At 44.6% G+C, this 27,737-nt stretch overlaps 1 protein-coding gene across 2 annotated transcripts in view; it reads left to right on the top strand.

Moving 5' to 3' along the window:
* LOC124253749 (squamous cell carcinoma antigen recognized by T-cells 3-like) overlaps nt 1-27,737 on the top strand; it is a 116,377-nt gene that overhangs the window by 39,134 nt on the left and 49,506 nt on the right. For both annotated transcript variants that reach the window (XM_046687574.1, XM_046687575.1), the window contains exons 8-9: nt 3,428-3,566; nt 6,062-6,169. In XM_046687574.1, the coding sequence (XP_046543530.1) occupies nt 3,428-3,566; nt 6,062-6,169 (247 nt within the window). The remainder of the gene's footprint in view (nt 1-3,427; nt 3,567-6,061; nt 6,170-27,737) is intronic.

The raw sequence follows: 27,737 nt of genomic DNA, 5'->3' as shown, positions 1-27,737 counted from the left end.
GCTGATATTCATAATCCATATTGGAAAGATGTTTTAAAAGCATGGAACATGTATTGTACTAACATTACAATAGAGGAAAACAACATTGATGAAATTTTAGCACAGCCATTATGGTTTAATCATAATTTTAAATACCAAAATCATTATATCAGTCATTGGGCAAATAAGGGACTATTAACCATCAAAGACGTGTGATGAAGAAGGTTTGATGTCTTTTGAATCTTTAAAAAGTAAATATGCAATAAAAGGGACAGAATTAGATCATAGATATGTTCTAAATAATATACCTGAATCATGGAAAAATACAATAACAAATCACAGGTGTATAAATAACTATGACATGAATCTTAACTCCTATCAAATTTTTTTTATGAAATCATTACAAGGATCAAGATTATTTTATGATATATTGTTATTTAACAATAATAACCCACATATGTGTCATAAATGGGAGAATGTGTTTGAAGATACTGACTTTGATTGGCCAATGATTTTCAAGTCTTACAGACAAGACATTAATGATGTAAAACTCTTAGAGTTCCAATATAAATTTTACACGGTATTATCTATACCAAAAGGAACTTTTAAAATGAACCTTATCCAGAGCTTCATGCAGCTTTTGTAAAGATGAAGATGAAAACTTGTGCCATGTTTACTGGGAATGTAGTGAAACTAAGAAGTTTTGGAAGGATCTTCAAATTTGGATTAACACTTATTTGATACAAAAGTCAATTTGACAAAATATTTGGTGTATTTTGGCTCCTTAAGTAAAACCCATTACTTAATCATATAATCGCTTCAGCAAAAGACAGATCTATGTCTCTTCTTTGAAAACAATATTCCAAAATGCGATAACTTTATAAAGACTTCAAAAGATATTTTTTCTGTTGAAAGCTTCATTGCCAAAAGGAAGAATAAAATGAAGGAATTTGCTAATAAATGGCATCCATTATTCCCAGTATTTCAAACCTGACCTGTGTATGCAGCAACCGCTTCTTTTGTAAAATCTTGATCTGTTTCCCCTTTTGAAAAATTATCTTTGTTTTAGTTATATATTGACTAGTTGGTGCACTGGTGTAACTTTGGGGAACACATATTATAGGTTGGATATAAGACACAATATACAACACAATAAGCCGGATGTTGCTCAATATATAACACAACACATTGGATGTGACACAAGACACAGCATGACATGTCAAAATAATTGTGGCACTATATACAACACATGTTAGATAAGACATATTTACAATGTATATCAGATAATACACTATGTACAACACGATAGATTGGCCGTGACACTATATACAATATGCTATGTTGGGTGTTGCACTATATACAGTATGATATGTCAGATGTGGCGCTATATACAACGTGGTATGTCAGATGTGGCACCGTGTACAACAAAATATGTTGAATGTGCATGCAATATACAACATGATATGTTGGATGTGACACAATATACAGCTTGATAGGTCAGATGTGGTGCTATAAACAATATGATATGTTCATATATGATGCTATTTACAACTTGACATATGGGATGTAATACTATATACTTATGATATATCAGATATGACATTATATACAACTTATGATGGAAAAACAAAACAAAAAAAACAAAAAAACTACTAATAACGAAACACTTCTAGAAAATAATGCACATATTTATACCATGCATATGAACTTAGAGCATCAAAATACCTCCCAATTCAGTAAGATATATATTTTTGTAGGATTTCCCCATGTACTATGACATTATATATATGTGTTGTAAACTCAACCTTTGTTATTGTATACATGTGTAAATGTATGTGAAAATTGTATATATGTTGTGTACGGCCTGTGGCCTATAGACAATAAAAAGACTTTGACTTGGAAAAAAAAAAGTCACTGACCTGATATCATCACCCGTCTGGTAAGTCGTTGACCTGATATCATCACACGTCAGGTAAGTCGTTGACCTAATATCATCACATGTCAGGTAAGTCGCTGACCTGATATCATCACATGTCAGGTAAGTCACTGACCTGATATCATCACACGTCTGGTAAGTCACTGACCTAATATCATCACATGTCAGGTAAGTCGCTGACCTAATATCATCACATGTCAGGTAAGTCGTTGACCTGATATCATCACATGTCTGGTAAGTCACTGACCTGATATCATCACACGTCTGGTAAGTCACTGACCTGATATCCTGGTAAGTATCCTGATCATCATCACACGCCTGGTAAGTCACTGACCTGATATCATCACACGACCTAATATCATCACCCGTCACACTGACCTGATATCATCATCACGCCTGGTAAGTCACTGACCTGATATCATCACAGGTAAGTCGCTGACCTGATATCATCACCCGCCAGGTAAGTCGCTGACCTGATATCATCACATCGCCACAAGTCACTGACCAGGGTAAGTCACTGACCTGATATCATCACATGTCAGGTAAGTCGTTGACCTGATATCATCACCCGTCTGGTAAGTCACTGACCTGATATCATCACACGTCAGGTAAGTCACTGACCTGATATCATCACACGTCAGGTAAGTCACTGACCTGATAATCACATGTCACTGACCTGATATCATCACATGTCCTGATATCACACCGTCAGGTAAGTCACTGACCTGATATCATCATCACGCCAGGTAAGTCACTGACCTGATATCATCACCGTCAGGTAAGTCACTGACCTGATATCATCACGTTGACCTGATATCATCACACACGTCAGGTCAACCTGTATCATCACATGACCCTGATATCATCACATGGTCAGACCTGTAAGTCGCTGACCTGTCAGGTAAGTCGTTGACCTGATATCATCACCCGCCTGGTAAGTCACTGACCTGATATCATCACATGTCAGGTAAGTCACCGACCTGATAATCACCCGTCTGGTAAGTCACCTGATATCCTGACACCTGATATCATCACATGTCAGGTAAGTCACTGACCTGATATCATCACCCGTCTGTAAAGTCACTGACCTGTAACATGTCGCTGACCTGATATCATCACCGCCAGGTCACTGACCTGATATCATCACACGTCGTGATATCATCACATGTCGCCTGGTAAGTCACCGACTGAAGTCACTGACCTGATATCATCAGGTAAGTCACTGACCTGATATCATCACCGCCTGGTAAGTCGCTGACCTGATATCATCACACGTCTGGTAAGTCACCTGATATCATCGCACGTCTGGTAAGTCACTGACCTGATATCATCAGACATGTGGTAAGCCACTGACCTGATATCAAACACATCTGGTAAGTCGTTGATCTGATATCACACACATCTGGTAAGTTGCTGACCTGATATCATTAACAAAGTAAGTGCAGTGTTCTCATTCTGCCAGTACACTAGGTTTACAAGACAAGTGCAGTCCCCTTACGATATCCTTTCCAGGTTTACAAGCTGAGGATCCACTCCCTGGTGTGTCCTGTGTACGAGAGAGCTGTGCGCAACTGTCCTTGGTCGTCACAGGTGTGGCAGGGGTATCTGCTGGCTCAGGAGAGACATGGAGAGATCTTTGACACTGTGAAAGGTACAGTGAGAGCTAGCAACCTAGCACTGATAGGGAGCAATGTTTGGATTGTTACTTTATACTTCTATTTAAGAGAGGCTGTAGGGGTAGCCTAGAGGTCAAAGCATTTGTTTGTCATGCTGAATCTCTGGGTCCGATTCCCCACATGGATACAATGTGTAAGACCCATTTCTGGTGTCCCCTGTCATCATATTGCTGGAATATTGCTAATAGCGGCATAAAACCAAACTCGCCCACTCAATTACTCTATATAATAATAGCTTGTTAGGAGGTTGTACTCTTCATGGTGTGACCTTTCCTGTTATTTCATACTGTTATGTCCCCTTGTTACCACCCCACGTCTTTGTGATCCAGGGTTAAACCTCAGTGCTAGGATTCCTTGTACAATAATTACCTCCCCTTGTCTTTGTGTTCCAGGGTTAAACCTCAGTGCTAGGATTCCTTGTACAATAATTACCTCCCCTTGTCTTTGTGATCCAGGGTTAAACCTCAGTGCTAGGATTCCTTGTACAATAATTACCTCCCCTTGTCTTCGTGTTCCAGGGTTAAACCTCAGTGCTAGGATTCCTTGTACAATAATTACCTCCTTGTCTTTGTGATCCAGGGTTAAACCTCAGTGCTAGGATTCCTTGTACAATAATTACCTCCCCTTGTCTCTTTGTGTTCCAGGGTTAAACCTCAGTGCTAGGATTCCTTGTACAATAATTACCTCCCCTTGTCTTTGTGATCCAGGGTTAAACCTCAGTGCTAGGATTCCTTGTACAATAATTACCTCCCCTTGTCTTTGTGATCCAGGGTTAAACCTCAGTGCTAGGATTCCTTGTACAATAATTACCTCCCTTGTCTTTGTGTTCCAGGGTTAAACCTCAGTGCTAGGATTCCTTGTACAATAATTACCTCCCTTGTCTTAGTGTTCCAGGGTTAAACCTCAGTGCTAGGATTCCTTGTACAATAATTACCTCCCCTTGTCTTTGTGTTCCAGGGTTAAACCTCAGTGCTAGGATTCCTTGTACAATAATTACCTCCCCTTGTCTTTGTGTTCCAGGGTTAAACCTCAGTGCTAGGATTCCTTGTACAATAATTACCTCCCCTTGTCTTTGTGTTCCAGGGTTAAACCTCAGTGCTAGGATTCCTTGTACAATAATTACCTCCCCTTGTCTTTGTGTTCCAGGGTTAAACCTCAGTGCTAGGATTCCTTGTACAATAATTACCTCCCTTGTCTTGTGTGTTCCAGGGTTAAACCTCAGTGCTAGGATTCCTTGTACAATAATTACCTCCCCTTGTCTTTGTGTTCCAGGGTTAAACCTCAGTGCTAGGATTCCTTGTACAATAATTACCTCCCCTTGTCTTTGTGATCCAGGGTTAAACCTCAGTGCTAGGATTCCTTGTACAATAATTACCTCCCCTTGTCTTAGCCGTGTTCCAGGGTTAAACCTCAGTGCTAGGATTCCTTGTACAATAATAACCTCCCTTGTCTTTGTGTTCCAGGGTTAAACCTCAGTGCTAGGATTCCTTGTACAATAATTACCTCCCCTTGTCTTTGTGATCCAGGGTTAAACCTCAGTGCTAGGATTCCTTGTACAATAATTACCTCCCCTTGTCTTTGTGATCCAGGGTTAAACCTCAGTGCTAGGATTCCTTGTACAATAATTACCTCCCTTGTCTTTGTGTTCCAGGGTTAAACCTCAGTGCTAGGATTCCTTTACAATAATTACCTCCCTTGTCTTTGTGATCCAGGGTTAAACCTCAGTGCTAGGATTCCTTGTACAATAATTACCTCCCTTGTCTTTGTGATCCAGGGTTAAACCTCAGTGCTAGGATTCCTTGTACAATAATTACCTCCCCTTGTCTTAAGTGATCCAGGGTTAAACCTCAGTGCTAGGATTCCTTGTACAATAATTACCTCCCTTGTCTTTGTGATCCAGGGTTAAACCTCAGTGCTAGGATTCCTTGTACAATAATTACCTCCCCTTGTCTTTGTGATCCAGGGTTAAACCTCAGTGCTAGGATTCCTTGTACAATAATTACCTCCCCTTGTCTTTGTGATCCAGGGTTAAACCTCAGTGCTAGGATTCCTTGTACAATAATTACCTCCCCTTGTCTTTGTGTTCCAGGGTTAAACCTCAGTGCTAGGATTCCTTGTACAATAATTACCTCCCCTTGTCTTTGTGTTCCAGGGTTAAACCTCAGTGCTAGGATTCCTTGTACAATAATTACCTCCCTTGTCTTTTGTGTTCCAGGGTTAAACCTCAGTGCTAGGATTCCTTGTACAATAATTACCTCCCCTTGTCTTTGTGTTCCAGGGTTAAACCTCAGTGCTAGGATTCCTTGTACAATAATTACCTCCCCTTGTCTTTGTGTTCCAGGGTTAAACCTCAGTGCTAGGATTCCTTGTACAATAATTACCTCCCCTTGTCTTTGTGATCCAGGGTTAAACCTCAGTGCCACGATTCCCTGTACAGGAATTACCACATCTTGTCATTTTCTTTCAACAGGCACCTTTGACAGAGCCCTCACATCTGGAATGGCCACTGGATCAGACTATTTGTTGCTGTGGACAGCATACTGTGACTACCTACGGAGAAGAGTGGACTGGCAAACAGGTCGGTGTGAGGGCAAACTGGTGGGTGTGTTTTCAGACAGGTCGGTGTGAGGGCAAACTGGTGGGTGTTTTGTCAAGCGGGTCGGTGTGAGGGCAAACTGGTGGGTCTGTTGTCAAGAAGTTTGGTGTGAGGACAAACTGGTGGGTGTGTTGTCAAGCAGGTCTGTGTGAGGGCAAACTGGTGGGTGTGTTGTCAAGCAGGTCTGTGTGAGGGCAAACTGGTGGGTGTGTTGTCAAGCAGGACGGTGTGAGGGCAAACTGGTGGGTGTGTTGTCAAGCGGGTCGGTGTGAGGGCAAACTGGTGGGTGTGTTGTCAAGCAGGTCTGTGTGAGGGCAAACTGGTGGGTGTTTTGTTAAGCGGGTCGGTGTGAGGGCAAACTGGTGGGTCTGTTGTCAAGAAGTTTGGTGTGAGGGCAAACTGGTGGGTGTTTTGTCAAGCTGGTCGGAGTGTGAGGCAAACTGGTGGGTGTGTTGTCAAGCAGGTCGGTGTGAGGGCAAACTGGTGGGTGTGTTGTCAAGCGGGTCGGTGTGAGGGCAAACTGGTGGGTCTGTTGTCAAGAAGTTTGGTGTGAGGACAAACTGGTGGGTGTGTTGTCAAGCAGGTCTGTGTGAGGGCAAACTGGTGGGTGTGTTGTCAAGCAGGTCGGTGTGAGGGCAAACTGGTGGGTGTGTTGTCAAGCAGGACGGTGTGAGGGCAAACGGGTGGGTGTGTTGTCAAGCGGGTCTGTGTGAGGGCAAACTGGTGGGTGTGTTGTCAAGCAGGTCGGTGTGAGGGCAAACTGGTGGGTGTGTTGTCAAGCAGGTCGGTGTGAGGGCAAACTGGTGGGTGTTTTGTCAAGCGGGTCTGTGTGAGGGCAAACTGGTGGGTCTGTTGTCAAGAAGTTTGGTGTGAGGACAAACTGGTGGGTGTGTTGTCAAGCAGGTCTGTGTGAGGGCAAACTGGTGGGTGTGTTGTCAAGCAGGTCTTTGTGAGGGCAAACTGGTGGGTGTGTTGTCAAGCAGGACTGTGAGGGCAAACTGGTGGGTGTGTTGTCAAGCAGGTCTGTGTGAGGGCAAACTGGTGGGTGTGTTGTCAAGCAGGTCTGTGTGAGGGCAAACTGGTGGGTGTGTTGTCAAGCAGGTCTGTGTGAGGGCAAACTGGTGGGTGTGTTGTCAAGCAGGTCGGTGTGAGGGCAAACTGGTGGGTGTGTTGTCAAGCAGGTCTGTGTGAGGGCAAACTGTTGGGTGTGTTGTCAAGCGGGTCGGTGTGAGGGCAAACTGGTGGGTGTGTTGTCAAGCAGGTCTGTGTTAGGGCAAACTGGTGGGTGTGTTGTCAAGCAGGTCTGTGTGAGGGCAAACTGGTGGGTGTGTTGTCAAGCAGGTCGGTGTGAGAGGGTTGTTCTCAATTAAATGATCATTTTTCTATCATGTACACATGCATCACATCATATCACATCAGTTTTGAGAAAGTTGAGTTGTGTGGATGTCCATTTTCTGCTGGGAAGTAGGGAGAAGGGAAATGGATACATCTGGTCCTGTACAAGGCCGTGCACATCCTACACTTGGATCCAGAGACTAGGGCACTCATAAATGTTCCATCCATGTCAAGTTTCGGCCTCAGTAAAGATATCCATCATCTCTGTTGTTCTGAAGATTAGCATCCTGTTGTAAGCAATAGAAACCTAGAAGTTTGTATTGAGATCTTCATTGTAGATCTGTTGGATGAGCTGTATCTCATCAAGAACACGTTAAATTGTCTCATTCTGTGAGGACTCTGGTCTCTTCCTCATTCACCAGAGGTGGGTGGTTGTGTTCTGTGACTGAAGATACGTGGTCGCCAGTTGTACTGCATTTACGCTTATATTGATCTATGAGGCACTTCCAGTGTGTGGCGACTTGTCTCACAACATTCAGTCAAAACTTGTGGCCATCATGTAGTATCTGTCTTCCTCCTCTCTGAGACAAGATGAACTCTGCCCTCTGCAGGTTAGCCATTGTGACTACCAGTGCTTGGTGAACACACTATTTTATAAAGCCGATATTCTACCAGGCTACAAAACGGACCACTCAGCTATTACCTACACATTTTCAAATACTATTAACCAAGAAAGAGGGCGAGGACATTGGAAATTGAATACTTCTTAATTGTTACAACCTGAATATAGTGAACTTGCTAGATCCATACTCAAGGATACAATTGAAGAATACTCTGATATGAAGTATATATTATGAAAATGCTACTGACCTTAATATAAAACTAAGATTGATGGTAGTTTATTTTTAGAAACTTTTCTTATGAAAGTTAGGGGAAAATCAATTTCATTTCCAACCTTTCTAAATAGCAAAACCAGAGATAAAAGCTCAGAATTAGAAACTAAAATTAAAGATTATGAAGATTCAATAAGAAAGGACTTTCAAAAAAAAAGATGAAAATTTATCCTCTGAACTTGTTAAACATAAACTAGAACTGCAACATATTAAAGAGGAGGAATAAGGGGTATTCAGCTCCGAAACAGCTCATCTTAGAGAATTGGAAAAAGACATTGACATGGAAGAAATATCATTGGCATTTAAAAATATAGATTTATTAAAGATATTTTTGATAAGAATCAAATGTCTTTTGCAATGAAAGAGGTGTCATTACATGTATACCTAAGCCAAATAAAAACAGAACCCTTTTAAAAAACTGGAGACCAATAACTTTATTGAATTCACTGTATAGGATAGTAAGTACTTTTATCTTACCTTCTTGTAAAATACCTAAATGTTTCCTTATCCTGACTCATGCTCTTTTGCTTGTCTTCTTCTTCTTGCGAACACAGTGGAACACTTGTATCTCCCAATTGAAGCTCCCTTCAATGTAAAATCACTAATTAGTACTCACCAAGAGTTATCTCTCTCCCACTCTTTTGCGCGGGAACGAGGGCGCCACTTCCCGCCACATGCTTCACTCTCTCCTTCTTCGCCCAGTGAGCAGGATGTGAGAGCGCCTGTGTCTCCCTACACACTATATCCTTTGTTTATTCTTAGTTAATTACCTCTCATAGACTTCTATAGAGGTGTAGCTAGTATCCTTCAACATAATGCATTGATATTTATTTGTGTTTCTACTGTTTATTCACGGGACTCCGTGTTTGTTCAGATAGATTGCATTGATGAAAATCTGCACGATTTGTAAATTACGTTTTTCTGCTGCTGACCCGCATTTAATATGCCCTAGTTGTACTACGCCATGCTCTACTGTTTCACGTTGCAATTATTGTATTAAATTATCCAATTCTGCCTTTGATAAATATTTATTATGCGTCTTGAGACGCGCAGCAGATAGGTCACGTAAACGCATTTTAGCCATGGCTAATACACCAGAGCCCTTACCCTGTCAACTGTTGTCGGACGACCCCCTCCCATCTGGTGTTCCGTTAGAGTTACCCTCGGAGGAGAGGCGTGGGACGCAGTCCGCTACCTCCAAGAAGCGACCTGCATCCCCAGACATCCCGTCGTCGCAGCCAAAGACTAGGAGGGCTTCCACGTCGTCACAACGCAGACTCCGCACCCCCAGGGCTACATCCACGTCGCAGGGGAAATCATCGGAGTCCAGCAGTACTTTCTCAGCCGAGATTGTTCCCGTTGCAGAGTTAGGCCTGTTTGATGATGATGATCCGATCATCATTCCAGATGTACGGCGGAAGAAGCGGGCCAGTGTCGGCAACTTCAGCGCAAATTAGCACGCAGGCTGAGGCACCTACAGTGATGTCAGAGAATCATCCTGAGGGTCCCGTCGCTACCAGCGTAGAGAAGGCAGCAACTACTTCAGCGCAGACCGTCCCAGACGACCTGATGAACCACATCATCAAAATGATGGAAGATCGCTACGGTCTTCGGAGGCCTTTAGAGCCACGGGCAACCCAGCCCACCCCCATACCTCCGTGTAGGGCGACCCAGCCCGTTTGGACGTCTCCGCGTAGGGCGACCCAGCCCGCTAACGCGCCTCCACGAAGGGCGACCCAGCCCGTCTCTAAGCCTCCGCGAAGGGCGACCCAGCCCGCCTGCACGAAGGACCCCGATCCTAAGCAGTCACGGAAGGCTTCACGGAGGATGTCTGTATCACCTACGTCGGACCTTGATGAGAGAGGACGTTCGCGAAGCAAGATCCTCTCATCCCATGATTCCGACTCAGACTTTCAACCTTCACGAAGGTTAAGTGGCTCCAAGTCATCCTCATCTAGAAGATCTTTAAGAGAATCACCGAGAGCTTCGCCAAGCTACCAGCGTTCGCCAAGGAAGTCTCCGCGAAGGTTACCTTATAGACGCCACTCGTCAGTCCGTTCACCACATCATTCCACTCGCCTATCTCCTTATCGATCCCCTCATCGATCACCTTGTCGATCCACGTACAGATCATCAAGGACTCCACCTCAGTCACTATCGGAGGAGCATCAACACATTATCTGTGACCCGATGTCTGAAGATGAAGATGGTATCTTATTTTCCGACGCAGAAATAAGATATTGGATGGTGAATAGTCTGGAACTTTCCTCGCCGTCTAAGAACGAGAACTCAGCCCACACATATCTTATGAAGGAAGACGATGCTGACACCATCACCTTACCTCCGATTGACCCGATAGCAGCGGTGCCAGCTAATCTGGATACAGCCTTTAATAAAGCCACGAAATCACAGACACCTCATGTGCCGCATTTCAACGCTAATAAGTTTGCAGGTCACAACATGGACTCTTTTTACAAGGCTCAAGATATCGATGATAACTATAAGATGATTAGCGATGCCAAGTCCAAGACTTACAGAATAGATGACCGCAAGCTAGCCCAGATGGAAACCATATCAAGGAGGATGTTTTTTGGGTTGAACAGATCAAGAACAGTCAACGAAACTCTCCTCACGAAGTTCAGAGACTCTACATCTGAGGATGATAGAACGATTTACTCGGCCCTCCTCATGCAGAAGAAGGACCAGCAGTTCCTTAGGGATCACTTAACAGCACTATCCGCAGCTACTACTATGGCTCGTCGTCAAGGTCTCCTCGCCACCTGTAATTGGGGTGATCACTTCACCGCACCACTCTACACAGCCCCGTGGTCTTCACCGTCCATCTTCGATGGTAACATAGACAAAGTCTCTAAAGAAGTCTCTAAAGACTCAAGAGAGGTACTCATGATAAAGTCTATGGATACGCTAGCAAGCCTCATCAGACAAACTTCGCAGAGGTACTCAGGCAAATCGAAGTTCTCCGGTCTACAGAGAGCACGGGACAGGAAGATGGCTAGTGTAAGAGGAGCGAAAGAGTCTTTTCGCCGCCCATACGGCAATAGACCGATCCAGTCCCCGCCGATAAGCCCCGCCCACTTCGTTTTTGACGTTAGGGGGGACAACCACTGACAAATCACAATGGCGCCATCACGCTAAACGCTACGCGATTGCGAACGTTGTTGATGAATTCTGCTTGTGATACTTTGGTATCCGTCGTTTGTGAATGTTATTTAAAGAGGCAAGTTATACGTATGTGATTTTTATTATATTATAGCTGGCAGATTGCAACTGGCGAGTGAAAATGAGTTACATGCCCGATGAAAAATCGCCCTCGACTAGCTGCTGAGACTGTAGGAAGCGTAATTTCTTTCAATCAATTAATCTATCTGGCAATTCACCTCCGCCACAGATATTAGCAGGGAAGGGTAACTGAAATTTTGTTGTTTGAGTTTATAATTTTATAAAACTCGTGGAACACAACCACATGTTCATGTTGCAGATCGCTTCGGGTATCTATAAATAGATTATCAACACTGTGCGTTCTACTTTACTTATCCGCTGGCGTTGTTCAAATTTAGTTCAATAATCTGAAAACATGGGTTTCTATCTTTTACTGAATTAAGAGAATGGTAAATAAAAAGCAGAAAATATTTCCCGTGTACTACTTCATGCACTTTATTTGTCTGTATATAATTTATGTTAACAAATCAATCACATTTGGAAATCTGGAAAAGTAATTGGGCTTGTAAACAGTATGTTTCCATGGATGTATCTAGATCTGGACATACCCAGAAGCAAATATTCAACAGCTGATCTGCAGCAATTCTCAGTAAAGTTTCTCTCTTCAAAATCACCATGATAAGCTGACACTGAATATAAGGAAATCATTTTTTTAATCATTTCCATTTTACTTTTCTATATGTACTTTGTTGTTGAATCCTAATTTACATACAAACTTCAACAATACTGGACTTCATGAACTGCCAGCGTTTATGTACAGGTATGTCACAGTACCAGAACACAAAAAAGATCCAAGATACAGTCTGCACCTGTACACTAGCTGAGCCATCTTCCAGAAACAGGAAACATGTGATGCAAAATCTTGGAACAGAGGATCCACAGTTATCCGAACAATTAACTAGCAGAATGTTACAGAAAATACAAATGTAGATCTATTGTTTTTTCATCAGAGATGTTTAACTGCTAACTTCTAGTGTAAATAAGGTGCAAAGAATATGTCCTATGTTCAAAGCTTTTTCTCAATACAATTACATATTGACATTATTGCTTCTTAATTAAACAGTGATAATCTTTGTTTTATTAGATCTGAGACCATATCCCTAGAGGACATAACACTGATTTTGATCTATTTCCTTTTCTGAGATACTTACTGGTGTCATAAAAATTATAGTAAAGTTGATTCAAAATTTGTTAAAAGTCAAAACAAAGGTTTAGGAAAACAGACATGAAAAAATTTTGTAGTTACTTAGAATTGTCCGTGGTTTATAACACTTGTAAAGTCTTAAACTGCTATTTGTTGTCATCAATTGGTAATGATTTTGCACATGTGCAAAAGTGTGCAAATTTACTGGCAAATTCTCATCAGCAGGCAGACGTAGGTTTCCTGAACGATGGTGCAGACATTTAACTGATCGTTAGGCCTATCGCGTTTCTTGATCCGCCTCCATTTTTGTTGTTTTGACCGTAATGGTTTGTTAAAGGTACACATCAAGTCGCAGCAATATGTAATAAATATAGCGAGTGTAAATGGCATAATTCGAAGCACATCGCTTCGGAGGCATCGTTTGACCCCGGAAATAAGTCCGACAAATCCACACAGCGCGCCCGGCCTGCTGATTGACCAAATTGACGCATGCACCAGTTTTGATTGACAGACTGGATCGGTCTATTACAGAGGAGCATCGGGAAGAGGCAGGTCATCCAGAGGCTCCCGCAATTATAGACGATGAAGGACAGGTTCGGAACGACTGGAGTCTTCCACCCCCAGTCGTTCCAGTACAACCATCTCAAGTGGGTGGACGCCTTCAACTGCACTGGGAAAACTGGGGATTCCTAGAGGATCCATATGTCTCCAACATCCTACAGCACGGATATCGCATACAACTACAGGCCACGCAGCCGCTGACAGTCATCCCTCCGAGGTTCGACTTCCAGGCTCTACAACTACCAAAGTTAAGAGAAGCGGTATCAACACTCCTAACCAAGCAGGCCATAGAAGTACTGCACCAAGTAAACATCGAACCAGGCTTCTACTCCCCAGTTTTCCTAGTGCCCAAGAAAAATTCCAAAGAAAAGTTTCGTCTCATCTACAATATGAGCACGTTCAACAGAGACTATCTACGCAAACCGCCAGCGTTTCGCATGATACACTTACCACAACTATGGCACTTAATTCGTCCCAGAGACTACATGGCCAGCATAGATCTGCAAGACGCATATCTACACATCCCAATACATCCCGACTCCAGGAAATACCTTCGGTTTACACTAGATGGGCTGCATTACCAATGGAAAGTACTACCTTCCGGAATCTCATCGGCCCCCTGGTTATTTACAAGAGTGACGAAACCTGTCGTCTCTTACCTACATCGTCAAGGTCTACGCACTGCATTCTACCTCGACGACGGGATACAAGTGGATCCAGATCCACAGCGTCTCAGACTACAGTTAAACTTCATCATCAAGCTACTAACACAGCTAGGATGGTTAGTAAATCTACTCAAGTCCGACCTAGAACCTACGCAAGATCTGCTATTTCTAGGCATTCGATTTCTCACGGCGCAGAATCGTATCGTCGTACTGGAGGACCGATGGATCAAGATCCAACAGACAATCCTTCAAGCCTTACTCTCTCAGCTACCACTACGACAATGGCAGAGCCTGTTGGGTCTACTCACATCAGCTCAAGACATGACAGTCAGAGGCAGACTACAGTTACGTCCGTTACAGGTCCTCATCAACGCTCATCTCGACGACCCTCAACCATTCAGTCTAACGAATCACGTCAAACCTCACCTACTATGGTGGACCAAGAGATCGAATGTTTGCGATGGAATCTGTTTAATAGAGCCGGAATTGAAAACACATCTCTATGTAGACGCGTCGCTCCAAGGTTGGGGAGCACACCTCGCCAACAGGACGGCATCAGGGTTATGGAGCCAACAAGAGAGCTAACTACACATAAACTTGCTAGAAATGAAAGCAGTAGTAAACGCCAAACATCATTGGAGCAACTTACTAAAGAATGCCAAACTGATGATTCACACAGACAATTCAACAGTGGCATTTTATGTGAACAAACAAGGCTCAACCAGGTCCCCGAACCTATTGACTCTATGTTTTCAATTGTTCGATCTAATAGACAATCTCAACATACATGTCAGAGCATGTCACATTCCAGGAGCAAAGAATGTAATAGCAGACGCTCTCTCTCGGCCACACCTACCATCGCCGACAGAATGGATGCTCCATACAGAGATATTTGCACAAATTATCAAGAAAATAGGAGCTCCACTAATAGACCTATTTGCCACTCGCTTCAACAATCAGCTGACAACATTCGTATCACCAGTCCCAGACCCACTAGCATGGGCAACGGACGCACTAAGCATATCGTGGGAAGGACTCAACGCATACGCGTTCCCGCCACCAGCGTTAATCCCACAGGTGTTACAGAAAATCAAGCAAACTTCGAGCCTCCAAATGATTTTGGTCAGCCCTACTGGCCAGCGAGAGCGTGGTTTCCAACTCTTATTCAAGAAATCGGACAACCAATACTACAACTTCCAAAGCGCTCAAATCTACTAATACATCCTCACACCAAACAAGCGCACGGAATGCCAGAAGCATTCCAACTTCAGGTATGGACTGTATTAAGGCGTGTCTAAACAAGAGAGGTTATTCAGCCAGAGCGGCGAAAGCAGTCACACTTGCCTTACGTAACTCCACTCGCAACTTGTACGATGACAAGTGGCACAGTTTTGAAAATTATGCTGCAAAGAAAGGATTTACAGCTAGAAATGCTACACATCCACAAGTGGCTGACTACTTATGTTACCTACGTCAGACTAAACATCTAAAAGGCTCAACATTATCAACATATCTCGCAGCTTTAAGCTCTGTCATAACTATGAGAACGGGTGTCAAGCTGCCGAAAACACCAGAGTTACTTTCGCCTTACTCACGTGCATTCCGATTGGAGGATCAGAAACAGAGGTTTCAAGCTCCCAGCATCGGATCTAAATATAGTGCTCCAACACCTCACAAGTGAGGCATATGAACCACGGGAATCAACATCATTCGAATTTCTGACACAGAAAACTTTGTTCCTGTTATCCCTAGCAACAGCAGCCAGGATGTCAGAGATTCACGCACTAGATTAAGAGAGAACACGCTTTGATGACAATCATAACATCGTGCATATGGGACTACGCTGGGATTTCATCGCTAAGAACCAGTTGCCAGGTCAACCAGACAGATTATTCCACGTCCCAGCTCTCTCATCAATTCTCGGACCTCATGATACACTGGATCTATCATTATGCCCAGTCAGAGCACTGAAAATATATCTACGACGTTCCAATCCGAGGCGACATAAACTCAGACGATTATTCATCCCTCTATCGACAGCTACACAGACTGAAGTCTCACGTACAACTATCTCGATATGGATCTGGGCTGTCATACTACGTGCCTACAAGGCTGCAGGACTCGACCCTCCAAGAGCATCTAATCCACATGAAATTAGAGCGCTAGCTTCAACACTTGCTCTACACGGCAATTGCTCTTTGAATACCATCATGGAGGGCTGCTTCTGGAGATCTGATATGGTGTTTGCCAACCACTATCTGAGAGATATCACCACCGAGGACGTCTCAGGCATTCACCATTTCGGTCCCATGGTCCTCGCTCAGCAGTTGACAGTCCCTCGGAGAAGATAAGTCAATCTTACGAGATTTTTACTGCTTATTTCACAACAGTACTCTATAGCTAATAACTCCATGAAGTTTATGCTATTATATATTTTAGCTTAAGTTCAATCACAATCTTAAGCTCAGTACTATGTTTATTATATCGTAATAATATCATTAGCTAACAACTCTATGAAGTTTATGCTATTATATTATCAAGCTTAAGTCTATCTTAGTCTTAAGCATAGTATTCATGTTGTAAATACTTTATTTATGTTTATCATAATATATATATATTATATTAACCCATATATGGCAGCTGATAAGTTCAACAGCAGGAATTTATCAATTCAGTGCCTTTATGAAGTTCCCATAGGGGTTATTACAGTTATTACAGTTATCAAATCACTAATTATCTAAATCCAAAGTATTCTGTATTCCCACCTCCGTATCCGTAGGATTCTACAAGCAAAAGAGCATGAGTCAGGATAAGGAAAAATATGTAATTTTCTGAATAAAATTGATATTTTATACTTATCCTGACTCATGAGGTAAGCCCTCCCATCCTCCCCACATAACACTTTGGATTTCCCTGAAAATTCAAGTGTTGGGCTCGCTATATAAGGAGAGAGTGAGGCATGTGGCGGGAAGTGGCGCCCTCGTTCCCGACGCAAAAGAGTGGGAGAGAGATAACTCTTGGTGAGTACTAATTAGTGATTTTAGATTGAAGGGAGCTTCAATTGGGAGATACAAGTGTTCCACTGTGTTCGCAAAAAGAAGAAGACAAGCAAAAGAGCATGAGTCAGGATAAGTATAAAATATCAATTTTATTCAGAAAATTACATTTTCATTGGTCAATGATAGTTTAACAAGTTTCCGTGTCACCCTCCCAGGAGGGTGACAACTGGAAAACATATTACCCGCTGCCACGGTAACCGCCAAGCTCTCCGTCGAAAAGTTGAAGCGTGCTAACAATCGTATGACGTCATAACATGATGCATGCCGTGCCCGGAGTTCGAAAACCATTCGATCAGCTGTTTTTTGTGTTCACTTTGTACAGATTTATTTTACCGACTTTCACTGCTTTATTTAAGCTATTATATACATTGAGTAGTTTGAACACTCAGCTTTAACATAATTAACCATTTTTATTGCAGTTTTATGCTTGTCAGAATATGTTTCACTGATGTTAAAAATCCAGTCGAGAGGCAGACGCCATTTTGTTTGCATGTCATATAGTCGGTAGCGATTTTAACATAAAATAGAATGTTATTTTGTACATTTAACATGGCGGTAACACTTGGTGACACTGCTACAAAGAGGCGTACATCAGGCCGTATTACCCTCGAGAGAAGCATACAGCTTACAGTATTTTAAATTGCTTGAAAACAAATTTTTAACTTACCTTACCATAGGTCTTATTCATATTACCTCAAGCTCCGCTTAAAAGAGATCAGACAGTCGTTGATTCGCCATTCTCTAGAATGGCTGCCTCAAGTATCGACGAGTGTACAGGGACGGAAGTGACGTGATCTCCTCTCCCGTGCAAGCCCGGCCTATCCAAAAATCACTTTTACTTCAAGCGTACTGCGTGTCAGACGCTTTTTGATTTCGCTTGTTTGCTTCTTACTGATACTTTCAGATATTAAAGTTCATGTTTGTTATTGGTATGTATGTTTTTAATATCCTATATTCTTCTCTGTGTGGGTGAAGAACATAATTAAAGTAAACTTCACTTACCTCGCTGCCTCGTGTCTCTCACTTTGGTGTGGGGTCTGTTCCCACGTCGCGAGTGTCGCTCCACTGGGCATGTTTGGTGTTTTGTATTCTCCTATGTCTCTTTCACCATAATATTCATGCTTGGTTTTGTGTATCTTGATATTATTGCCTAATTTGTGCTTGTTTTCACACTCTTTTCGGCTCAGTGGGGGCAGCCATCTTGGTTGTTTACTCTACTGTTTCGCCTGCTTAGGCGTGCCCATTCTTACTGCAGGGGTGTTTCCATTTTCTCTGCAGGTTTTTTTTTCTATGTGTTTACGTAGTATTTACGTTTCACTTTTTTTCATGTGTTACAGCCTTTATGTGCATGACCCGGCAGTTTTGCTGGATGTGCAAGGTGCAGAAGTCTGCCAAGGATCCCCACCCTTGGTGTCCAGACTGCGTTACTGTGGCCTGTTCACTTGCTGAGCGCTGTCATTTTTGTACTCCGTTGTCCATCAATGATTTTAAGTCTTATACCGCCGCCGCCAAGAAGAAACGGTTGTCGCAGCGTAAGAGGAAGATGTCTTCACCTGCTTCTTCTTTGGGGTCCAGATCTTCTCTTCCACGGATGCCGGACGGACACTCCTCTCCTTTAGCAGAACAGACGTCTACGCCTGCGCCGAGTATGCTGACGCCTGACGCCCAGCGCCCGTCTGACGCCTTTGTGGACTTATCTCAGCCGGACGCCTTATCTCATCCGGAGGTACAGAAGCTTCTAAGGCATCCTTTTGCCTGCAGCAGTTGAAACCCAAGCTAACGCCGTTGTCAGACTACCGTATCCCCAAGAAGGCACCTGTGTCTACATTGTCTCGAGAGGAGGATTTACAGCGTCAGTTATTGGAAGAGCGTCATCTGAGCGGCCAACGCCTGCTGCTTCCGGCCAACGGTATAATGCTCCTACCATGTCCTGGGAGGACGCTGACGAGCGCTATTTTTCTCCCTATCTGCTGTGTTTGACTGGATTGCCGACAGGCTGCCGGATTGTCCTTCTCCCTCTTCAGGCTCTGACGACCCGAGAGCTATTAGGACTTCTCCCGAGTTACTCCTCCCGCCTCACCCGATGGTGGCCAATGCGGTGGCCTCTTTGGATGCCGACTTTGCTAAACTGTCTCTCAATACCACTATTAAGTCGCGCAAAGGGGACTACAAGATACATAGCTTGGATTTCGCTGATAGAGGCGCGGCTCATGATGAATCCCTCAAACGTTTATCGGGTTCTCCACAGTCTTCTTACCGAGTGCAGGACTCTAAGATGTTGGCTACTGACGCAGAGCTCAAGAGGATGTTGAAGCCTTTTTCGGCGTTGGCCTCTGCAACTTCGGCTGCAGCTTGGGACTTGACTGAAGTCAATGCGTTGAGGACAGAACACCTTACCACCCTGTTCCAATTGCAGGGTGAGGTGTTACATGATTTATTGGCACACATCCGGACGGCGTTGGCCATGACAACTGTTGTTCGGCGGATTGGTTTCCTTGAGCCTTGCTCTTGGCAGGAAGAGTTCAAAAGAAAGCTGTTGAGAGCCCCTTTCGCATCTCGCTTCCTCTTTGATGACCGGATTCCGGAGGTTTATAAGGAGCACGCGGAGATTACTAATACTGAGGTGACCCTGTCTACTTTTGAAGCTCTTGAGTTTGAAAAGTCGTCTACGAGAGGTAGAGGGAAGCGCCGTTACATCCCGAGAAGAGACTCTGTCCATAGCGCCTTCGGCAGAGGACGTGGCCATAGCAGGTCCAACCCCGACTTTCAGTGCTGTCAGCAGGACCATCCCCGGGAGCCCCCTTCGACGCCCGGCAGGGGTAGGGGGAATCGCCCTTATTCAGGTCGCTGAAGCTTGGAACCAACACGACTGGGACCTCCTGCCCCCAGCCGTGCTGGTTTGTCCTACTCTAGTAGGCGGGAGATTGGGGATCTTCTGACTCGATTTGACAGTCCTAGAAGATCCGTTTGTGACCAACATTCTCAAGACTGGTTACAAGCTGCCAATCGCCGTGTCGCCGCCTCTGACTACAACGCCCCAGTCACGCGTGTATGCTCCAGACCAACAGTTACTGCTAGCAGACAAAGAAGCTATAGAGACAGTGGTAGACCCCCAGCAGTCCCCGGGGTTCTACTCACCCATCTTCCTGGTTCCCAAGAAAGACTCAGTGAAAATGCGCATGATTCACAACATGGCAGTTTTCAACCACCTTTACCTTTCGGAGCCGCCTCACTTCCGGATGGTGTCCCTGGAACAGCTTCGAGCCAAGCTTGCGCCCAGGGTCTGGCTGGCCAGCCTCGACCTTCAGGATGCCTACCTGCATGTGCCCATTCACAGGAAGTACCTAAGGTTTATTTTCAACGGGTCCCACTAGCAGTGGAAAGTGCTTCCGTTTGGAATTTCCACGGCCCCATGGCTTTTCACTCGGATTACTTCGCCGATCACCCGGTTCCTCCATCTCAGGGGCATCGATTTCCACCCTTATATAGACGACTGTCTCATGAACTACCTCGACCCTCAGTTGCTTTGCAAACAGATGAACTTTGCCATTCGTCTCCTGGAGCAACTGGGGTGGATTATCAACACAGACAAGTCCCACCTGGAACCGTCCCAGGAACTGACGTTCATAGGAGGCTTGTTCCTGACTCACTGCGACCTTGTCAGGATTCCACAGGATCGCTGCAGGAAAATTGTCAGTTTCGCCAGTCGAGGTCTGTCCCAGCCGCACACGCTCAGGGAGTGGCAGTCCTTCTTAGGTCTCCTCACCTCAGCCCAGGACTTGACGCTCAGAGGTCGCCTGATGCTCCGGCCATTACAGAACCTGGTTCTCAGATCTGCGCCGTCTCGCGTAAAGAAGTCCGCAACAGATACCAGAGTGGCCTCACGTGCTCAAGCATTGACAGCTGCATCCCGATCCGACTCGATTTCATCTGTTGGATCATCTGCAAATGGCACTGAAGGCCAGGGGCTTCTCCATGGGTGTAGCCAAGGTTATTGTTCGTGCTCATCGATTCTCCACAAGACCGCTCCATGGTGATAAGTGGACTTCCCTTGAGAAGTTTTGTGCACAGAAGTCCAAGGACCCATTGAAAGCTTCTCCTCAGTTTATAGCAGAGTTCCTTCTTTTAATAATAATAATGAGAAGTCTTATAATGCGCTAATCTCCACGCAACAAAGCATGCTCAAAGCGCTAACACAAACATATACATCATGATGAAAAGTCTAATTCTCGAACTCTTCGGAAGTCTTGGCGTCTTAAAGGCAACACTATAGGAACTTATTTATCGGCTCTTAACTCTGTTTTGGCGGTCAAGTGCGACAAAAAGATTTCCATGGCGCCGGAGCTCATCGCGGTACTCAAAGCTTTCAAGCTGGAGGACCAGAAGGCAAAGTTTTGTCCTCCTGCTTGGGACCTTACCATCGTTCTCCGGCATCTGAGAGGTCCGCCTTACGAGCCCTTGGACACTGCTTCATTCGAGAACCTCTTCAGAAAGACAGTTTTTCTCTTGGCCCTGGTCACAGTGGCTAGGGTCAGTGAGATCCACGCATTGGATGTCATCAGGGTGCGTTTTGAGCAGTCGCGGCATGGTCTTGTTCATCTGGGACTGCTTTGGGATTTCGTGGCTAAGAACCAGCTGCCAGGACAACCGGACAGAATGTTCTTCATTCCTCCATTGTCTTCCATTTTAGGACCCCACGACGCTGAGGAACAGCTGCTTTGTCCTGGCCGCCTACGATGCACTAGATCTGCCTCATTGTACAGCCAATTACCCGCACGAGATAAGGGCCCTGGCGTCCACCATGGCTCTCCATAGGAACTACACCGTTCCAGCCATCATGGAGTGGTGCTTCTGGAAGTCCTCTACTGTCTTCGCTAGCAACTATCTGCGGGATTTGGCCGTCAAGGATGTTGAAGGTCTTTAGTTCTTTGGTCTACTGGTGGTTGCCCAGCAACTCACCCGACCTACCACCCATTAGGTAACTACTTCTCCTTACCTTCTGGTGTTAAGGATAACTTACGCCCTGGGTGTATTGTTTTCCTTAGGGTTTCCTTGGGCTACTATCTGTTTCTTGTTCCAGGCGCTTCCTGCGACAGTCTGCCGATTCAGTTAGTTTTCCTTGGTTTCCCTCGGCATGTGGTCTTATTTTTCATTCGTGGGACGGTCCTCTGGAGCCCGTCACCGCCGTCCTACTATCTTATCCATATGCATAAGACCTATGGTAAGGTAAGTTAAAAATTTATCAAAATCTAAAATTTTGCTCTTTTGCTTGTTAAGCCCATTTCTGGTGTCCCCCGCCGTGATATTGCTGGAATATTGCTAAAAGCGGCGTAAAACTAAACTCAGTCAGTCAGTCAGTGCTCTTTTGCTTGTCTCCTTCTTCTTGCGAATGATAGTGGAACACTTGAATCCCCTTTTGAAGCTCCCTTCAAAAAGCAGACGTAAAATTACTCACCCAGTGTTACCTCCCTTTGGTGTTTTGGCGCCAAAACACGTCACATGATCATCCATGCTCTTCACTCTCTCCTTCTTCGCCCTAAAGGACGGTTGTGAGAGCGCGCCTGGGTCCCCTAAACGGCACTATATCCTTTTATTTTTAGGCTTGGACTACTAAATTAGCTGTATACGGCATTTAGGAAGGATATACCAGCAATATGGTTTGGTTTTTTTGTCCAAATTATCTGTTTATTTACGTTGTTGACATGATATTTCATCTTGTTTACAATTGATGAAATCTTGCATTCGTTGCAGGTTTCGTTTTTCGCTTGCTGATCCGCTGTAAACGTTGTCAGCATTTATCTGAAATTGAATTTACTAACTATTTATATTCCATTCTTAGACGTGCCAAGGACAGGTCGAGACGATAAACAGAGTGAATGCGTTGATAACCGTTAATTGATGTCTACTGAGATTCACCATTCCAGTGATTTACCGGTTGCTACTACGGAGCTGTTGACTGTGGCAGATGGCAGCTCCGGGTCCAGGAAGAGATTGTCATCATCACAACTACCCTCGTCTCAGTCTAAGAAGACTAGGGCATCGTCTTCTCAGAAGAAGAAGTCGTCTGTAGATAAGACTTCAATGAAGTCTTCCTATGGGGCAGCGCATAAGATGAGGTCCGTCGCCGCAGAGATCATCCCGTCAGACGAAGCAGACATATACGATGAGCCACCCATCCTGATTCCTGAAGTAGCAGTTAAGAAGAAGACGAAGGCCTCTTCTACTGAGACGTCAGCAGTCATCTCAACGCAGTCAGACGTCTTATCAACGCAGACTTCAGTGACCAGAGACGACAGGCAGTCCTTGGAAGAAGCCTCAGCACTCTCAGATGCGGCGTCATCTGTGCAGCAGCAGCAGTTGTCAGTGCAGAATTTCAACCCGGGGTATCTTCATGCAGCAGTTTACTCATAATAATAATAATGTCCACTTCTATGGCGCCGTTTCCACACACTAGTGTATGCTCATGGCGCCCCCGTGTGTACAGCTAAGAAACATCTGCAGCAATTGTACAAGTCATTCGTAATATTTCCTGAAAAGATGGGTCTTCAATGAAGATTTGAATAAGTCAAGAGATTTTGCTGTTTTGATGGTTATGGGAAGACTGTTCCACAGTGAAGGAGCAGCATAGCTGAATGATCTGTGACCGTAGTTCTTGAGATTGACAGGGGGTGTTGTTAGGAGGAACTGTTGGAGTGATCTCAGCTGTCGTGGCGGTGTGTACACTGAGATGAGTTCAGAGAGGTACTGAGGCGCTAGGTCATGTAGACATTGGAACACAATGGTCAAGATCTTGAATTCGATTCTGGCTTGGATGGGCAACCAGTGAAGAGACTTTAGGACAGGGGTTATGTGAGATCTTTTAGATGTTAGGGATACAATGCGGGCTGCAACGTTTTGGATTTTCTGGAGTTTTGTCAAGTGTGCAGAGCTGAGTCCAAACAGAATGCTGTTTGAATAGTCCAGTCTAGATAGAACGAGGGACCTGACGAGAGTATGGGCTGCATCTGTTGTTAAATTATGACGAATGTTACTGATAGCTCTCAGGTGGAAGAAGCAGATTCTTGAAAGATGGTTGATCTGAGCATCAAGTGATAGGTCCTGGTCTATGAACACTCCAAGATCTTTCACGGATGAAGCTAAAGTAATTTCTGCATCAGAGGATGGACCTGATGGAGCGAAGGTTTGCGCAGGAGAATGCTACGTTGAAGACACCATCTACGTCGAACCTGCACGAAGGACAAGCAGCCGGCAGATCGCATCAGAGTGAAGATGGCAACCTGCGTAAAGGAGGGAACGTTCATGAAGGATCACGCACTCGACAGTCATCGACGGCAACTTCCCGAGAACCTGCCAGCCCTATCAACGATGAGCCTGCAGTAGAGGAGGAGCATTCGCGAAGGAGAACCAGACATTGACCGGAGCATCGCAGATCATCTTCGACCTCAGATACGGACAGCCATCAGGGACCTGCGCGAACGTACCTCACATCCCACAGAAGAGAATCTGCACCTTCACGAAGGCGGAGGAATACATCTCAAGACTCCAGGGAGGATCTTTATACGGATTGGTCACCTTTGCGCACACAGATCCGCAGATCATCAGGCAGGTCTTCAGGCAGGCAGGGACTCACGTCGTCGTGGATCAGAAGCACTCACGTACAAGATATCTAACGATGATTTGATACGTTCAGCTTTCACCTATCAACCTGATAGCTCAAGTACCGGATAATCTCAGCGCAGCCTTGGCAAGGCTACGAAGTTCCAGAGTCACCATGCCCCGATGTTCAACGCTAGGAAATTCCCACTACTTCATATGGAACCCTTCATGAAGGCTCCAGAGATTGATGAGAACTACAAGATCATCAACAGCTCCCATTGCAGAACTTACACAACTACTAGACGTACTTGTTTCGGGCTAGACAGATCCAACATCAGCAGGCTTGACTCTTGTGAGGAAGGGGACAGCTTGACAGTTATCAATGACCTAGCATTGGCATTGTCGCAGTCCTCAGCGTGACATCCTTTTTCCGGTCATTGTAGTGAAGTATCAACTCTACAAGAACCTTTGTGTATTCAACACAAGTGGTTATTTTACGGCGCTTCATTGAGACCGATGACTACAGTCTACAAGTAATGAAGCGTTAAGCAAGTATGGAACTTCAGCTGATCACCTGTATAAGATGACGACTGCATTATCTTCAGTGAAGAAGGAAAAAGTCACAACAGCCAGGGAGACAGTCTGCATTTTGATTGGTCCATGAGGGACAACGCCCTGCGCGGAAGTCGGACATCGCTCACGTGTCAGGAAGTTGTCTACATATTGTAAACAACATTTCAACGTGGGAGGAGGACTCCATTTACAGTCCAGTTAGCAGGGTACAGCGTGATTTGACTGTCTTCACGGGATTTAGAGACCTTCCATGTCAGCAGATTGAAGACTGTTTATCCGGCAAATTGCAACAACATACGTTTGACGAATTTTGCTCGCGGCAGCCAGTCTACTATATATAGACTTCACAACGATGGCAGTCCCAGATCCGGACGTTGTTTCGCTTCCTTTACGGACATGGCAAGGATTCTACTGTCTACTTACTTACAACATAGAACATGAGCAGATTCTGGGAAGATGTTTCATCTCACCACAGAATGACAAGGTCGTCTCAGAGGATCGTTAGGTCTAGATACAAGTCGTCGTATCTCAAGCACTACTCTCTCCGTTACCACTACGAAGTTGACAGAACCTACTCAGTCTTCTCACGTCAGCACAAGACATGACTCACAGAGGAAGACTACAATTGCGCCCACTACAGGTGTTCGTGAACGCCCGTTTCAATAGTCTGAACTCCTTCGGACTACCGGATGGATTGAAACCATATTTTCTATGGTGGACTCGGAAGTTGAATATTTGCGGAGGAATCTACTTATCAGAGCGGAGTGCAACACTCATCTCTACGTAGATGCATCACTTCAAGGCTTGGGAGCTCACCTCAATAACGAAGTGGCAGCAGGGAAATGGTCGAGTCAGGAGCAATCTGCATATCAACATGCTTGAGATGAAAGCAGTAGTAAAGGCCTTACTACACTGGTCCAGCATACTAAGGAATGACTGATGATCCACACGGACACAGTGGCGTTCTACATCAACAAACAAGGATCAACAAGGTCAAGATATCTACTAGACCTCAGCTTTCATCTGTTCGGCGTAATAGATGACTTGAACATCTACATAAGAGCATGCCACATTCTTGGAGCCAAGATTGTGATAGCAGATGCCCTATCTCGTCTAACACAACCATCCCCGACGTAATGGATGTTACATCCGGAAGCCTTTAGATACATCATACAGACGATAGATTTCCGCTAATAGACCTGTTTGCAAACAAATTCAACAAACAGCTACCAACATTCATCTCTCCGATTCCCGATCCACAAGCATGGGCAACATATGCTCTAAGCATCTCCGGGGTAGGACTAAACGCTTAGGCGTTTCCTCCTCCAGCTCTAATACCACAGGTGTTGCAGAAAATCAAGCAGACGAGGAAGCTGCAACTGATTTGATCGCGCCTTACTGGCCAGCGAGAATGTGGGTTCCTATTCTCACACAAGAATTTGGAAGTCCAAAACTGCAACTCTCAGAGTGGCCAAACCTGCTGATACATCCGCACACCAAGCAAGCACACGGGAACCCCACAGTGTGCCAGCTACACACAGCGTATCAAGACTTGCTTGACGAAAGGAGAATGCTCAGCCAGAGCAGCGAAAGCAGTTGCACTAGCTTTACGCAAATCTACCCGTAACTTGTATAACGACAAGTGTCAGAGTTTTGAGAAATACGCCTTGAGAAAAGGCTTCACAGCGATGAAACAAACTCATCCTCAAGTGGCGGAATATCTTTGTCATCTCAGACAAATAATACAATTAAAAGGTTCAACGCTATCTACATACCTAGCTGCCCTCAGCTCAGTAATCACCATTAAGTCAGGTGTTGAGCTGACTAAAGTACCAGAAATACTGGCCTTACTACGATCCTTCAAATTGGAAGATCTACAAAGGAAGTTTAAAGCGCCGGCTTGGGATCTTAAAGTAGTTCCACAGCATCTCACCAGTGATGCTTATGAACCACTAGACAGGACATCCTATGAGTTTCTTACACAGAAAACTCTCTTCCTGATCGCTTTGGCAACAGCAGCACGGATGTCAGAAATACATGCTCTGGACTTTGAACATATACGTTTTGATGCACATCACAACATCGTTCATCTGGGATTGAGATGGGACTTCATAGCTAAGAATCAACTGCCAGGTCAACCTGACAGACAGTTCCACGTCCCAGCATTATCATCAATCCTTGGGCCACAGGATATCCAGGACCTATGCTTATGCCCAGTCAGCACTGAAAATCTATTTATAAAGATCTAAAAACAGGAGACGAAAATTAAAACGCCTTTTCATCCCTATATCGGTGGCGACACCCACAGAGATCTCACGCACTACGATATCAATCTGGATGAGAGCTCTATCATCCTTAGAGCCTACAAGGCAGCAGGACTTGAGCCTCCACAAGCCTACAATCCTCTTGAAGTCAGAGCATTAGCATCTACGCTCGCCTTACATGGAAATTGCTCAATATCTACTTTAATGGAAGGATGCTTTT

The sequence above is a fragment of the Haliotis rubra genome, unplaced genomic scaffold (assembly GCF_003918875.1).
Source record: "Haliotis rubra isolate DU_JTF1 unplaced genomic scaffold, ASM391887v1 Scf550, whole genome shotgun sequence".
NCBI lineage: Eukaryota > Metazoa > Mollusca > Gastropoda > Lepetellida > Haliotidae > Haliotis > Haliotis rubra.
The sequence above is the reverse complement of the archived record's forward strand: the minus strand, read 5'-3'. Positions and strand labels throughout refer to the sequence as shown.